Source organism: Camponotus vicinus, unplaced genomic scaffold, assembly GCF_025532165.1.
Source record: "Camponotus vicinus isolate PSW18456_S1 unplaced genomic scaffold, iyCamVici1.0 SCAF_4, whole genome shotgun sequence".
Taxonomy (NCBI): Eukaryota; Metazoa; Arthropoda; class Insecta; order Hymenoptera; family Formicidae; genus Camponotus; species Camponotus vicinus.
The window spans coordinates 8,803,409-8,817,050 of record NW_028141976.1 but is presented as its reverse complement, the minus strand read 5'-3'; the positions used below and the strand labels follow the sequence as shown (position 1 = coordinate 8,817,050).

General features: G+C 33.4%; 1 protein-coding gene and 1 pseudogene across 14 annotated transcripts in view; one reads left to right on the top strand and one right to left on the bottom strand.

The window, feature by feature from the left end:
• Positions 1-13,642, bottom strand: part of LOC145970596 (protein kinase C and casein kinase substrate in neurons protein 1-like) — a 200,698-nt pseudogene that overhangs the window by 57,252 nt on the left and 129,804 nt on the right. The window lies entirely within an intron of this gene.
• On the top strand, positions 1,693-13,037 carry LOC145970340 (RCC1 and BTB domain-containing protein 1-like). 13 transcript variants are annotated; one of them, XM_083096998.1, is made up of 22 exons: positions 1,816-1,837; positions 3,489-3,690; positions 3,880-4,019; positions 4,106-4,284; positions 4,705-4,863; positions 4,943-5,207; positions 5,307-5,434; positions 5,527-5,805; positions 6,145-6,269; positions 6,358-6,476; positions 6,546-6,676; positions 8,129-8,337; positions 8,529-8,668; positions 8,747-8,934; positions 9,281-9,454; positions 9,526-9,787; positions 9,873-10,003; positions 10,095-10,373; positions 10,713-10,837; positions 10,927-11,045; positions 11,116-11,246; positions 11,347-13,037. In XM_083096998.1, exons 2-22 carry the CDS (start codon positions 3,617-3,619, stop codon positions 11,485-11,487), a joined length of 3,498 nt encoding a protein of 1,165 aa, XP_082953124.1. In that variant the 5' UTR covers positions 1,816-1,837; positions 3,489-3,616; the 3' UTR covers positions 11,488-13,037. The 13 variants fall into 13 exon arrangements, with proteins under 13 accessions (XP_082953117.1, XP_082953125.1, XP_082953126.1 ...); XM_083096994.1 differs by lacking the exon at positions 1,816-1,837 and adding an exon at positions 1,900-2,039; XM_083096995.1 differs by lacking the exon at positions 1,816-1,837 and adding an exon at positions 1,902-2,039 and having other exon boundaries at positions 3,484-3,690.

Here is a 13,642-nt window from a genome sequence, read left to right as displayed (position 1 = left end):
GTAGACTACGCATTAAGCCGGTTATACAATAGCTGTCGTAAGTCGGGTGTCGTAAGAGTTAACCAATCACAGTTGATTTTAGAGAAGAATAATCGAATACGATTGGTCAACTCTTACGACACCCGACTTACGACAGCTATTGTATAACCGGCTTTAGGCCGATTTTACAATAGCTGTCGTAAGTCGGGTGTCGTAAGAGTTGACCAATCGTATTCGATTATTCTTCTCTAAAATCAACTGTGATTGGTTAACTCTTTTGACATCCGACTTAAGACAGCTATTGTAGAACCAGCCTAAAGCCGGTTAAGCGTCGTCTACAATGAGATTTTAAGGAGACTTAAGGCGTAAGACTTAAGAAATTGATCAATCACAGTCAAGTATTAAGAGAATACTCGACTGTGATTGGTCAATTTCTTAAATCTTACGCCTTAAGTCTCCTTAAAATCTCATTGTAGACGACGCATTATACAATAGCTATCGTAAGTCGGGTGTCGTAAGAGTTGACCAATCGTATTCGATTATTTTTCTCTAAAATCAACTGTGATTGGTTAACTCTTAGGGCCTGAGCAGAATGGCTGCCTTATAATTTTAAGACTATGTTTTATGCCTTAAGTCTTTGTCTTAGGTAACGCACAATACTGTGTGTTATGTCTCGAGTCTTATGTATACGCGAACGTTTATTTCTTACAAACGTTCGCGTATACATAAGACTCGAGACATAACACACAGTATTGTGCGTTATCTAAGACAAAGACCTAAGGCATAAAACATAGTCTTAAAATTATGAGGCAGCCATTCTGCTCAGGCCCTTACGACACCCGACTTACGACAGCTATTGTATAACCGGCTTAAGCCGGGTCCATAGATGCCAGTTTTGGCCCGCTGCACGCTACGCACACGAAGAAAGAACCGTGTACGTGTGGCGCTCGGCGGCGACGAGTGGCTGTAGCGCCACACGTACACGGTTCTTTCTTTGTGTGCGTAGCGGGCCAAAACTGGCATCTATGGCCGGATCTACATTGGTCGTATCGTAAGGTTGTAAGGTCGTAGTCGTAAAAAATTGACCAATCCCAGTTGAATTTCAGGAGAATAATCAACTGTGATTGGTCAATTTCTTACGACTACGGCCTTACAACCTTACGATACGACCATAGACCTTACAGATATGGACTGGCAATTGCCTATAGTTTCTGTAGAGAAGCAGTGTCCGAAGGAGGTTAGAGAGAGAAACATACTTTTTAGTACTTCTCTTTCTACAAGTGTCCGCACACTTGTACGGACACTTGTAGAAAGAGAAGTACCAAAAAGTATGTTTCTCTCTCTAACCTCCTCCGGACACAGTCTGATACGTATTGCCAGTCCATATCTGTAAGGTCTATGGATACGACCAATGTAGACCTGGCTTTAGAGCCATTCTACAATGAGTCATTAGTCGTCAGTCTTAAGCAAATTGATCAATCACAGTCGATTATTTTCGAAATAATCGAGTGTAATTGGTCAATTTGCTTACGACTAACGATTAATGACTCATTGTAGAATGGGCCTTAAGGCTTTCGCACATGAAATTCCATAAGCACGTAAGACATAAGCGTAAGGAAATCGACCAATCACGGTCGAGTTTTGACCCCTTGGAGGGGCTAATACTTGACCGTGATTGGTCGATTTCCTTACGTTTACGTCTTACGTGCTTATGGAATTTCATGTGTGATGGCCATTAGTTTGATGTCGCACAAGGCGATTAGCTGCATAGTTTTGGCGCGACCCGAGATGAGCTATCGCGACTACAGGCCAGCAAGCAGTCACCATTCTTCCGTCGTGCTGTTAACGCAAGTACCTCGCAAGTATCCGTTCATGTTATATACACGTGGTGGCTCATTTCGCATTGAGTCCTATATCTTATGGTCGTGGTCATTTTTCTCGGGCGGTATTGTAATTATTTGCTGCGAATTCGACTTGAGGCCATCGGAAGTTTGGTCTTACGTATCCGGCATTTGTTCCGATGTTGTTGTGTACTTGGACAATATACGGTTCTCGTCTCGGTATGTTCTAGGTCATTTATTTGTAAACCTGATATCTCGATCCTCAGACATTCCGCTCGTTCATTTCCTGACGGCGTGGTAACCATTTCATAATCCCACAATCATCTTAGGGTGCGTTCCGTTTCATGCATGATGCGCATAGAAGCATGGAAGTTCGTTCCGTTTCTCTTCATGTGCACATGCTGCATGCATGGTCCAACCTATTCTTAACTGTATTGCCTCGCTTCTTCTGATACATGAGACCGCATGGAGTGCCTCATGTACCTCGCGAGGTGAGGCACTTCATATAATTTCATGCATTTAATAAATATTAGCGCGAAATTTAATTATTATAGGTTAGGATTGATTGATTTGTCAATTAGCTTTACGTAGATTTTATTATACAGGATGTCCCATTTTAATGTCCCATCCCAAGTAACTTTTTTATTTTTGATTGTAGAAGAAAATGTTTTAGACAAAAGTTGTATGGTTTGAAGAGGGACATAAGATGGTGACAATTATTTGACTTTGGATAATTTTTTGAAGGTTACATGAAGATCATCTTCAAATTCTTAAGCGGAAACCCCTATTTTTCACTGCATATTCTTATAGCTTGCCTCGAGAGCTTTTCAAAACACTTCAATAAAGTATTTTTTCCTTGAGTGCTTTTCGAGTTATGAGGCTTGAAATAATTTCTTAATTTTACATAAACCGTAAAATATCTAGTGAAATATTCATTTTTCGATTATCTTACCTTGATACATTTATGCACAAAATAATGTGAGGAATCAATTGGTATGTAAAAAACGTTTAGTTATATTTAAGAAAAAATATGTAATTGTTAATTGCAAATTACATATTTTTTCTTAAAAACAACTGTTTTTTTTACACCAATTAATTTCTCTTCCTTGAAACCATACAACTTTTGTCTGAAACATTTTTTTCTACAATCAAAATCAAAAAAGTTATTTGGAGTGGGACATTAAAAATATATAATGGGACAACCTGTACAGCTTGAGTAAATATTAATATATTTAATTAATTAAATATATTAATATTAATTTAATATTAGTTAATTTTTCACAAGGAATATTCTCTCCTCTTGTGTTTTTCATTATAAGAATGGCATATAAAGTTGATATATCAGTTTCTTATCACTTGAAAATTCACTTTCATCACTGCTACTTGAGAAACATGAGTCTTCTTCTTTTATTATAAAAGAAGATGAACAGATATTATCGCAATTAATTGCGATTTAATAAATTTTAAACCGTCATCCATGTTGCATGAATTGCATGAAATCTGTTCCGTTACTAGAGGCGAATGATCCATACATGAAGAAATGGAACGGGCTCTGCACTGCACATCATATACTGTACACTAGACACTCATGCGTTTCACGCATGAAACGGAACGCACCCTTACATTATCGTATGAGTGCATTTTAATTTGATCTTTCTAAAAGAATAGTATAAGAGCATCAGAGGATAGTAATAAGAGCGTTTCGATTTACTGTGAGAGAAAAATAAGAAGAAAAAGTATAAAGATTTCTCAATTGCTGGTCAAAAATTACACCGACACAAAGTCGCGTTACTATCATGTCGATGTCGCCGAAAAAGTTATGTACCCTGGAAGATGTAGAGAAGAGAAATTTAACAATTAATAAAGAGGAGTAAGTTTGACAGTCTTGTTTTTTTTTCTTTTTTATATAAATTGTTACTCGATGATAGCAATATCAAAATAATCGCATATGGTAAGAAAATAGATGAAAACGAGAAGCTTGCGATGATATGAAATATAACTAATACAAATTAAAGTGAATGAGTAGGTAACTAAAGTTAAAGTGATCAACTATTTGCAGCGAGATGCAGGAATATGAGAACAGAATCTTGCAATGCGTTCTAGCAGAGAAGATAACTCCAATGGATCTTAAAAATTGGATGCTTTTCCATTTGTTAAAGCCGGAATTTATTTCACAAATTCACATGTTTCTAGTATATGGTAAGATTTATCATTTCTTCTTCCTTCCATATTATTTTTTTATTGCTATGTGATATTGTTACTTACGCCGTGTCATTTTTAAATAGATAGCCGTGGGAGTATAATTGTGATGAAGGACAAGAATGTCTACAGCTTATATTATTCAGAGAAGAATCATTTACATACTGCTATCTACCCCAAAAAAATAAAAAAATTATGTGGAAAAAACATAAAAACCTTTGCTAACGGCAATTTTTTCTTCCTGGCACTTACAGAAGAGGGAGAGGTATACCAAATACTTCATATTCCTTGAATGTGCCTTGATAATACATTTGAGTTTCTGGAAACAAATTTTAACTTGCTTGAAAGATAAGATTTATATTAGGAAGTTTTATGTCCTCCCTAAAGCGGCGTCTACAATGAGATTTTAAGGAGACTTAAGTCTTACGCCTTAAGTCTCCTTAAAATCTCATTGTAGACGCCGCTTAAATCGTGAATATTTCTTAGGGGACAAGTGGAAATAAAAATTTTTACATGTGAAACTATAGTAGCATGATATTTTAAAAATGTATCAAAATATCAAACATGAAATAATATCATTAATCTTTTGACAAATCTGTAGATACTTTCATGTAACATTCTAAATATAAAATAAGATTCAAAAATGAGATAAAAAAATATATTGTAACTATACTATCTTTGAAAGGTTTATTACTGGCTCTCCCGAAGACGCAAAACATTCCTTAAGACACCGCATATGCCTGTCATGTTGACACCTACTCGAGTCGCCGACTTAAGAAAGAAACGTGTCGTGGACATCGCATGCGGCATGTATCATTATCTTGCTCTGACCAGCGATGAAAAAGTAAGCGAAAGATTATAAACTGTCACAATGATAACGATAATAGTCATTCTTATAAACTAAACAATTGTTTGTAATTTAGGTGTATGCTTGGGGAGAAAATAATTACAAGCGGTTTTATGAGGGAGAATTAGATTCTTTTGATAGTATGCCGAGGCGAGTGAAACATGAATTGGAGAATAAGAATGTTATCCATATCGCGTGTGGTCTACAATTCAACATAGTTGTAACTGACGAAAACAAAATATATGGTTGGGGCAATAATTTAATGGACCAGATTTCAATCGATCCGTCGCAAAAATATTACATGTACCCACGCGAAATTATCACAATCTCGGATAAAATAGGTAATTTTTTTTATGTCTGAGATTTGATCTCTAAGAGTGTTGCATTATCGAACATCCTTATGGTTTATATTATGGTTGAGATGGAAATCGATGTTTCAGTTAAGGTGACCTGCGGATTTCATCATACGTTGGCACTCACCAATAAAGGCGAGATCTATGCCTGGGGCAATAACAAGTCCGGACAAATCGGCGTTAATAAAGAAATTAAACGTTCTGGTCCAATTATGGTAACTCATGGATTATTGACAACAAACTTTTTAATAATTGCCATAATGAGTGAGACGAGAAACAAAATAATAAGGAAAGATACGATCGACAGGTGAACGTGCCCGCGATGGGAAAGGTTTTGGATATCGCTGCTCTTGGTGATTTGAGCGTTGCAGTCGGCTATGATAGGATTATCTATGTATGGGGTAATTTTTATTACGAATTTATTTTCGTCCCATTTCCCACAAAGTTTTCGAGGATCCACGACGTGATTGCGTACAGTCAATACAGATTCTTGTCCAAGCCATTGACTGTGTTTACAAATAATTACAAGTATGTTAAAGAAGTATTGAATATATTGGAATCTGTAGGAGCAGCATTTGATAATCCGGTATGTTTTCTATTATTGTTCTGTATGTACTTTTTTGCATTATACAGCATAAAACTAAATATATATAATATATATTTTTTCATATTAGTTTTCGTTAGTATAAAAGAATATAGAGATTTATATATCAGAGATTTGTAGTTTTATAAAAAAAAATTTGGAAACTTTTCTACATAGAAAAAATAAATTGCAATCATTACTGATGGTTTTGATGGAGACTTCTGGACTCACTTCAAACATATATTGAATTATAACATTAACAGTGAAAAATTACGTATTATTTATAATAATTTTTATATTAATCTGATATTATTAAATTATTTAATAATTTGTATTCTGCAGTTAACGAGCGATTTTACCATACAAGTTGAAGGACAACCTATTTATGTTCACAAGGCTATCCTTAAGATTCGTTGCGATTATTTCAAAAAGATGTTTCAACATGATTGGGCTGAAAATATTCAAAGGTAAATTTAAAAAAAAAACTGATATTTTTATTGAGAATTTCTCACAAGTTTAGTTATTACATAATGTCAACACATTATTTTTTGACAGTATATCGGATTCATCACCAGTGTTCACTGTATCAGATAAATTTTCTTACATCGTTTATAAAGCCTTCTTAAAATACTTATATACCGGCACAATCGATTTACCTTCGGAGAACGCGTTAGGTAATTGAAGTTGTAACGTAAACTATCACTAACTTACAATTCAAAAACTGCAATGACATTTTTTCACAGAACTTCTGGAATTGGCCGACATGTATTGTGAAACCAATCTTATAAAAGATTGCAGTCAAATAATACAACAAGACATCACTGTATTAAATGTGGCATTCTTCTACAATAAAGCGATCAAATACAATGCTAAAGTAAGTATTACAGTTCAGGGTTAATCGCTATTGATGTTGGAATTCATTAATTGCAACCCTGGCAAAAATGAGACGTTTGTTTGGCGTTTACATGAACGTTTGTGGAAGTTCGTCGAGAGTTTAAAAACGATTAGTAAAGAGTTTGTAGAACAAAAATTGCAACACTGCAGCGTTTAAAAGACGTTTGTACGTTATAGCGTAATCGTAAACGTTTGAAAAGTCTGAGTAAACTCTGTACACGAAGATGTATCAACGTTTACTGAACGTACTCTGAAAAATGTTACCTCAGCATTGCAAAACTTTCATGTAACATTATACAGGGTTTAGCAAAAGTATGGAAACCCCTTAATATTTCGAAAAATACGCATTTAAAAAAAAAATGTTTCATACAAAAGTTATAGGGTTTTATGTGGCGCATTACACAGCAACATTATTATGACCTCGAATAGCGTTGTCAAGGTTATGTGAAGGTCACCTCCAACTTTTTAAATGGGACACCCTATATGCTTTTGCATATTCTTGTAGCTTATCTCGAGAGCTTTCCAAAACACTATAATTAAGTTAGTTTTCATTAAGTACTTTCCGAGTTATGAGGCTTGAGATCATTTCTTAATTTTACATAAACCATAAAATATCTTGTAAAATATTCACTTTTTGATTATCTTACCTTAATACTTTTATGTACAAAATAATAAGAGGAATCAATTGGAGTAAAGAAAAAACGGTTGTTTTTAAGAAAAAATATGTAATTTACAATTAACAATTACATATTTTTTCTTAAAAACAACTGTGTGTTTTCTTTACACTAATTGATTCCTCTCATTATTTTGTACATAAAAATATTAAGGTAAGATAATCGAAAAATGAATATTTTACAAGATATTTTATGGTTTATGTAAAATTAAGAAATGATTTGAAGCCTCATAACTCGGAAAGTACTTAATGAAAACTAACTTAATTATAGTGTTTTGGAAAGCTCTCGAGATAAGCTACAAGAATATGCAAAAGCATATAGGGTGTCCCATTTAAAAAATTGGAGGTGACCTTCACATAACCTTGACAACGCTATTCGAGGTCATAATAATGTTGCTGTGTAATGCGCCACATAAAACCCTATAACTTTTGTATGAAACATTTTTTTTTTAAATGCGTATTTTTCGAAATATTAAGGGGTTTCCACACTTTTGCTAAACCCTGTATAAAGAGTTTGTAGAACAAAAATTGCAACACTGCAGCGTTTGATAAGCATTCAAAACCCAACAGCGTTATGTCAGTGCTCTTACAAAGTTTGAAAAGCATAAAAACTCTCAGAAAATCCTCACTCAACGGTTGTTAACGCTTTATAAAGTTTCTTATTTTCGCCAGGGAATGTATTTATTTTATATCATATAAATCATATAATTATATGTATACGATATATGTATGTCATGTCGAATATCATGTGAATCTTAGGAACTCGAGGAGTTCTGCTCTCAGTTTGCTCTACGTCACATGACAGCTGACGCATTATTGCAAGATATTAAGTTAGACATGAACATGCAGGCTAAGTTTATGCAAAAAGCAGCGACACAAAGTCGCGATACTATCGTGTCGATGTCGTCGAAAAAATTCTGCTCCCTGGAAGATGTACAGAAAAGAAACTTAACAACCAATAAAGAGGAGTAAGTTTGACAGTTTTGTTTATTTCTTCTTTTTTATATAAGTTGCTACTCAATGATAGCGATGTCGAAATAATCGCATGCCGGTGAGAAAATAGATGAAAACAAGAAGCTTGCGATGACATGAAATACAACTAATACAAATCAAAGTGAATGAGTAAGTAACTAAATTGAAAGTGATCAACTATTTGCAGCAAGATGCAGAAATATGACAAGAGAATCTTGCAACGCGTTCTAGCAGAGAAGATAATTTCAATGAATCTCAAAAATTGGGTGGTCTTCTTGCTGCTAAAGCCGGAATTTATCCTACAAATTCACATGGTTATGATATTTGGTAAGATTTACCTTTTTTTTCTCATATTGGCTTTTTTGCTAAGTAATATTGCTACTTATACCTGATGTTTTAAAACAGATGGGCGTGGTGAGAGTGCTATAATTGTGACAAAGGATAAGAATGTCTACATTTTAGAATTTAATTCAATGCTCAATGGCATACATACTGCTATCTATCTAAAAAAAATAAAAGAACTGTATGGAAAAAACATAAAAAAGTTTGTTCGCGGCGGGATTTTCATCCTGGCACTTACAGAAGAAGGAGAGGTATATCAAAGATATTATTATATTCTTTGAATGTGCCTTGATGGCATATCTGAATGTCTGGAAATAAATTTTAACTTGCTTCAAAGATAAAATTGATATGAGGTTTTATATCCTCCCTAAATCGTGAACTTTTCTTCTTTCTTTGGCAACAAGCGGAAATGAAAATTTTTACATATATGTGTATGAAATCATAATGAAATATGAGTAGATAAATTAATTAGAATATATATTTAATAAATAGTGTTTTGATTATAAGTACAGATACTTGGCCATAATTTATTTCAATATGCAAATATTAAAAAAAATCAAATAAAAAAATGTATTACTGTTATGCTATTTTTGAAAGGTTTATTTCTGCGATCTCGCTGGAAAGAAAAAAGACGATGAAGTATACATGTATCCGACAATGTGTATACCTGAAGAATCCACGTTTATTCAAGTCGCCGGCTTAAGCGAGAAACGTATCGTGGACATCGCATGCGGCAGGTATCATTGTCTCGCTCTGACTAGTGATGGAAAGGTAAATAAAAGATTAAACTATCACAACGATAATAGTCATTCTTATAAACTAAACAATTGTTTGTAATTTAGGTGTACTCTTGGGGAGACAATGATTATTGGTATATTATTAAAAGAAATATAATTTTTGATAGTGTACCGAGGCAGGTGAAACATGAATTGGAGAATAAAAATGTTATCCATATCGCGTGTGGTCAAAAATTCAACACAGTTATAACTGACGAAAACAAAATATATGGTTGGGGCAATAATTTTGAGAGGCAGATTTTAACCGCTCAGTCGCGAAAATATTACATGCACCCACGCGAAATTAAGAATATTTCGGATAAAATAGGTGATTTTTTTTTATCTCTGAGATTTGATTTCTAAAAATTTTGCATTGAATATCCTCATGGTTGAGATGGAAATCGATGTTTCAGTTAAGGTGACCTGCGGATGTTATCATACGTTGATACTCACGAATAAAGGAAAAATCTATGCCTGGGGCAATAACTCTTATGGACAAGTCGGCGTTAAGAGAAATAATGAATTGGAATGTTGTCCGATTATGGTAATACATGAATTATTGATAAAAAAACTTTTTAATAATTGTCATGATGGGAGTCAAGAAACAAAATAATAAGGAAAGACACGAACGACAGGTGAACGTGCCCGAGATGGGAAAGGTTTTGGATATCGCTGCTGTTGATACTTTGAGCGTTGCAGTCGGCTATGATAGGATTATCTATGTATGGGGTAATTTTCGCTCCAATTCTATTTTCGTCCCGTTTCCCACAAAGTTTTCGAGGATTCACGACGCGATTGCGTACAGTGGCTGTAGATTATTGTTGGAGCCATTGACTGTGTTTACAAATAATTTTAAGCATGTTGAGGAAGAATTGAATATATTGGAATCTGTAGGAGCAGCATTTGATGATCCGGTATGTTTCCTATTATTGTTCTGTATGTACTTTTTTGCATTATACAGCATAAAACTAAATATATATAATATATATTTTTTCACATTAGTTTTGGTTAGTATAAAAGAATATAGAGATTTATATATCAGAGATTTGTAGTTTTATAAAAAAAAATTTGGAAACTTTTCTACATAGAAAAAATAAATTGCAATCATTACTGATGGTTTTGATTGAGACTTCTGGACTCACTTCAAACATATATTGAATTATAACATTAACAGTGAAAAATTACGTATTATTTATAATAATTTTTATATTAATCTGATATTATTAAATTATTTAATAATTTGTATTCTGCAGTTAACGAGCGATTTTACCATACAAGTTGAAGGACAACCTATTTATGTTCACAAGGCTATCCTTAAGATTCGTTGCGATTATTTCGAAAGGATGTTTCAACATGATTGGCCTAAGAATATTCAAAGGTAAATTTGGAAAAGAAAACTGGTATTTTTATTGAGAATTTCTCACAAGTTTAGTTATTACATAATGTCAACACATTATTTTTTGACAGTATATCGGATTCATCACCAGTGTTCACTGTATCAGATAAATTTTCTTACATCGTTTATAAAGCCTTCTTAAAATACTTATATACCGGCACAATCGATTTACCTTCGGAGAACGCGTTAGGTAATTGAAGTTGTTAACGTAAACTATCACTGACTTACAATTCAAAAACTGCAATGACACTTTTTTACAGAACTTATGGAGTTGGCCGACATGTATTGTGAAACCAATCTTATAAAGGATTGCAGTCAAATAATAGAAAAAGCCATCAGTGTGTCAAATGTAGCTTTCTTCTACAATAAAGCGATCGAATGCAATGCTAAGGTAAGTTCGGGATTAATCGCTATTAATTATGGAATTCATGAATTAGAATATATTTATTTATGTGTATATAATATATCATCGAATATCATGTGAATTTTAGGAACTTGAGGAGTTTTGTTTCCAATTCGCTTTGCGCCACATGACAGATGTAATACTATCGGAAGATTATATTAAGTTAGATATAAATATAAAGAATAATTTTATGCGCAGAGCAGCTAAAGAAAATGCTTTCAAAATGTAATTCTTTTAAAGAGCATAATTCTTTTGACATAACTTTTGAGCCAAATCGTCGATTGTTTTTTTATTTTTTTATATGCACCACACAATAAAACATATCCATCAATAATAAAGTGAACCTTATTGCAGTTACCATTCCATAGTGTAAAACCTCCGCTACAAATGACTCTCGAATGTATCTACAATTCAGTCGTACAGTTGTATCGATGGTCGCTTGAGGTGATAATTTCGGTTGCAAAACAGTCATAGTCACAATCGTTTGAATAGGTTCAATTCCTATTCGAGCGACTGCGACTGTGCGACCGCGACTGCTTTGCGACCGAAAATAATGTGGAAATAAGGAAATAACCATCTGAAACGTATCTATCGATACAACTGTACGACTGAATTGTATATACACTCGAGTGTCATTGTAGCAGAGGCTTAACATTACATAATATAAATATAAACTTAAATTTAAAGGCCATAAGAGCTAAACGCGGATGATAGTGCGTAAGTTTCAACGAGAAAATAAGTTTTTCGTTGAAACTTATTTGTGTGCACAGGGCACAAATTTTCTTGGTACGATACCAAGCAAATTTAAATAATTCTCAATTCGAGAATTTATTTAATTATTATCCCTCTTTCCCCCCTGTAATGTAATAATATAAATATGCAATATGTAATCCCATACAGCACCGAAAGATTGCAAAAACGTTGCATAGACCTAACATTGAAACATTGTAATATTGCATAGAAGTTGCGAAATGTTTCTGCAACATTACTGCAAGCTTGCAGCAACGTTGAAATGTCCGCCCTCAGAAATATTACAATGTAATATTGTAGTAATGTTACGGTGCAACGTATTTGCAATATTAAAACGCGTTTTGCTATTGCAAATGCAGACCGTTTTAAATTTAATAAATAAACTTTGAAAATATAAAGAAATGTTTAAGAAAGATAGGAAAAAAAACATTTATCGCCTTTGAAAAAAAATATCTATTAGTGTTTTTTATCAAATGTGTCTTATTAAATATTTATCTCAATAATTATACATACAATTATTTTACATACACTCGGTACCAGAATATTTTAATACGTGCAATAAATGAATTATTTCCCATTTACTGATTCAATGAAGAAAAATTTGTTTAATATTCTGAATCCCAACGAGGGATCTAGATTATTAAACAAATTATTTGTTTCATAATCTAGATCCCTTATTAGGATTCAGAATATTAAATAAATCAAGTCAGTTTATCAGAAATTTAACTGACACAAGACAAGAAATATAATTACTACATTAGTCCTTTGTAGGCCTTATATCCACTTTAGATGAAAATTCGAATACGAGTTAGTTAAGTTTGGTGTCGTCACATAGCGGCAAGTAAAGAAACACATGTTATACATTTTCGCTATGTTAAAATGTTGCTGCAACATTGCCAAAGTAAAATAATGTCTCTGCAATATTTCTGCAGCATTACACTGCTATGTGCAATGTTGTAATATTGCAGCAATGTTGATGCAAGCTTCTGTGCTGTATGGGATTATATCTAATAAATTTATTTAATTTTATTTATCACTTGAGATATTTATATAACTCGTTCAACTTTTAAATAATAAATTTGATATTATCATAAAACATTCCCGGTAAGCAAATGCGGGCAATTTGCCAGCAGATTGGCGACAGATTTCCACAAAAGTTGCTAGCAGATTGGCATCCATTATGTCCGCAATAGGCTCACGATTTGCTAGCAAAACCTGCTCACAGAATCTGACAGCAGATTATTAGCAAAAACTGAGCAAGATCTGCTAACATCACTTGATGTCAAATTGTCGGCAGAAACCGAGCAGGATCTGCGCGCGCGTAATCTGACGGCAGATAATTGGCAGCAGATCCCGAGCAGAATCTGCAGCTTCTGGTCATTCATATAAATAAGTAATATAAATATAATAAAATTAATTACTACAGATGTTAAATAAGACTATTATCGGCGAGTTATCGGTTAATTACAATTTTCTTCTAATACAACATATAATATGTTATATCGTAGTTATATCTCACATAATAAAGGACTCAATTTAATTAAATTAATAATAAAGTAAATGGTGAAAATAATTAAATTTAACTTATAAAACTTGAGATATAATTTATTTAGAATTAAATTCTTCCTTTATGC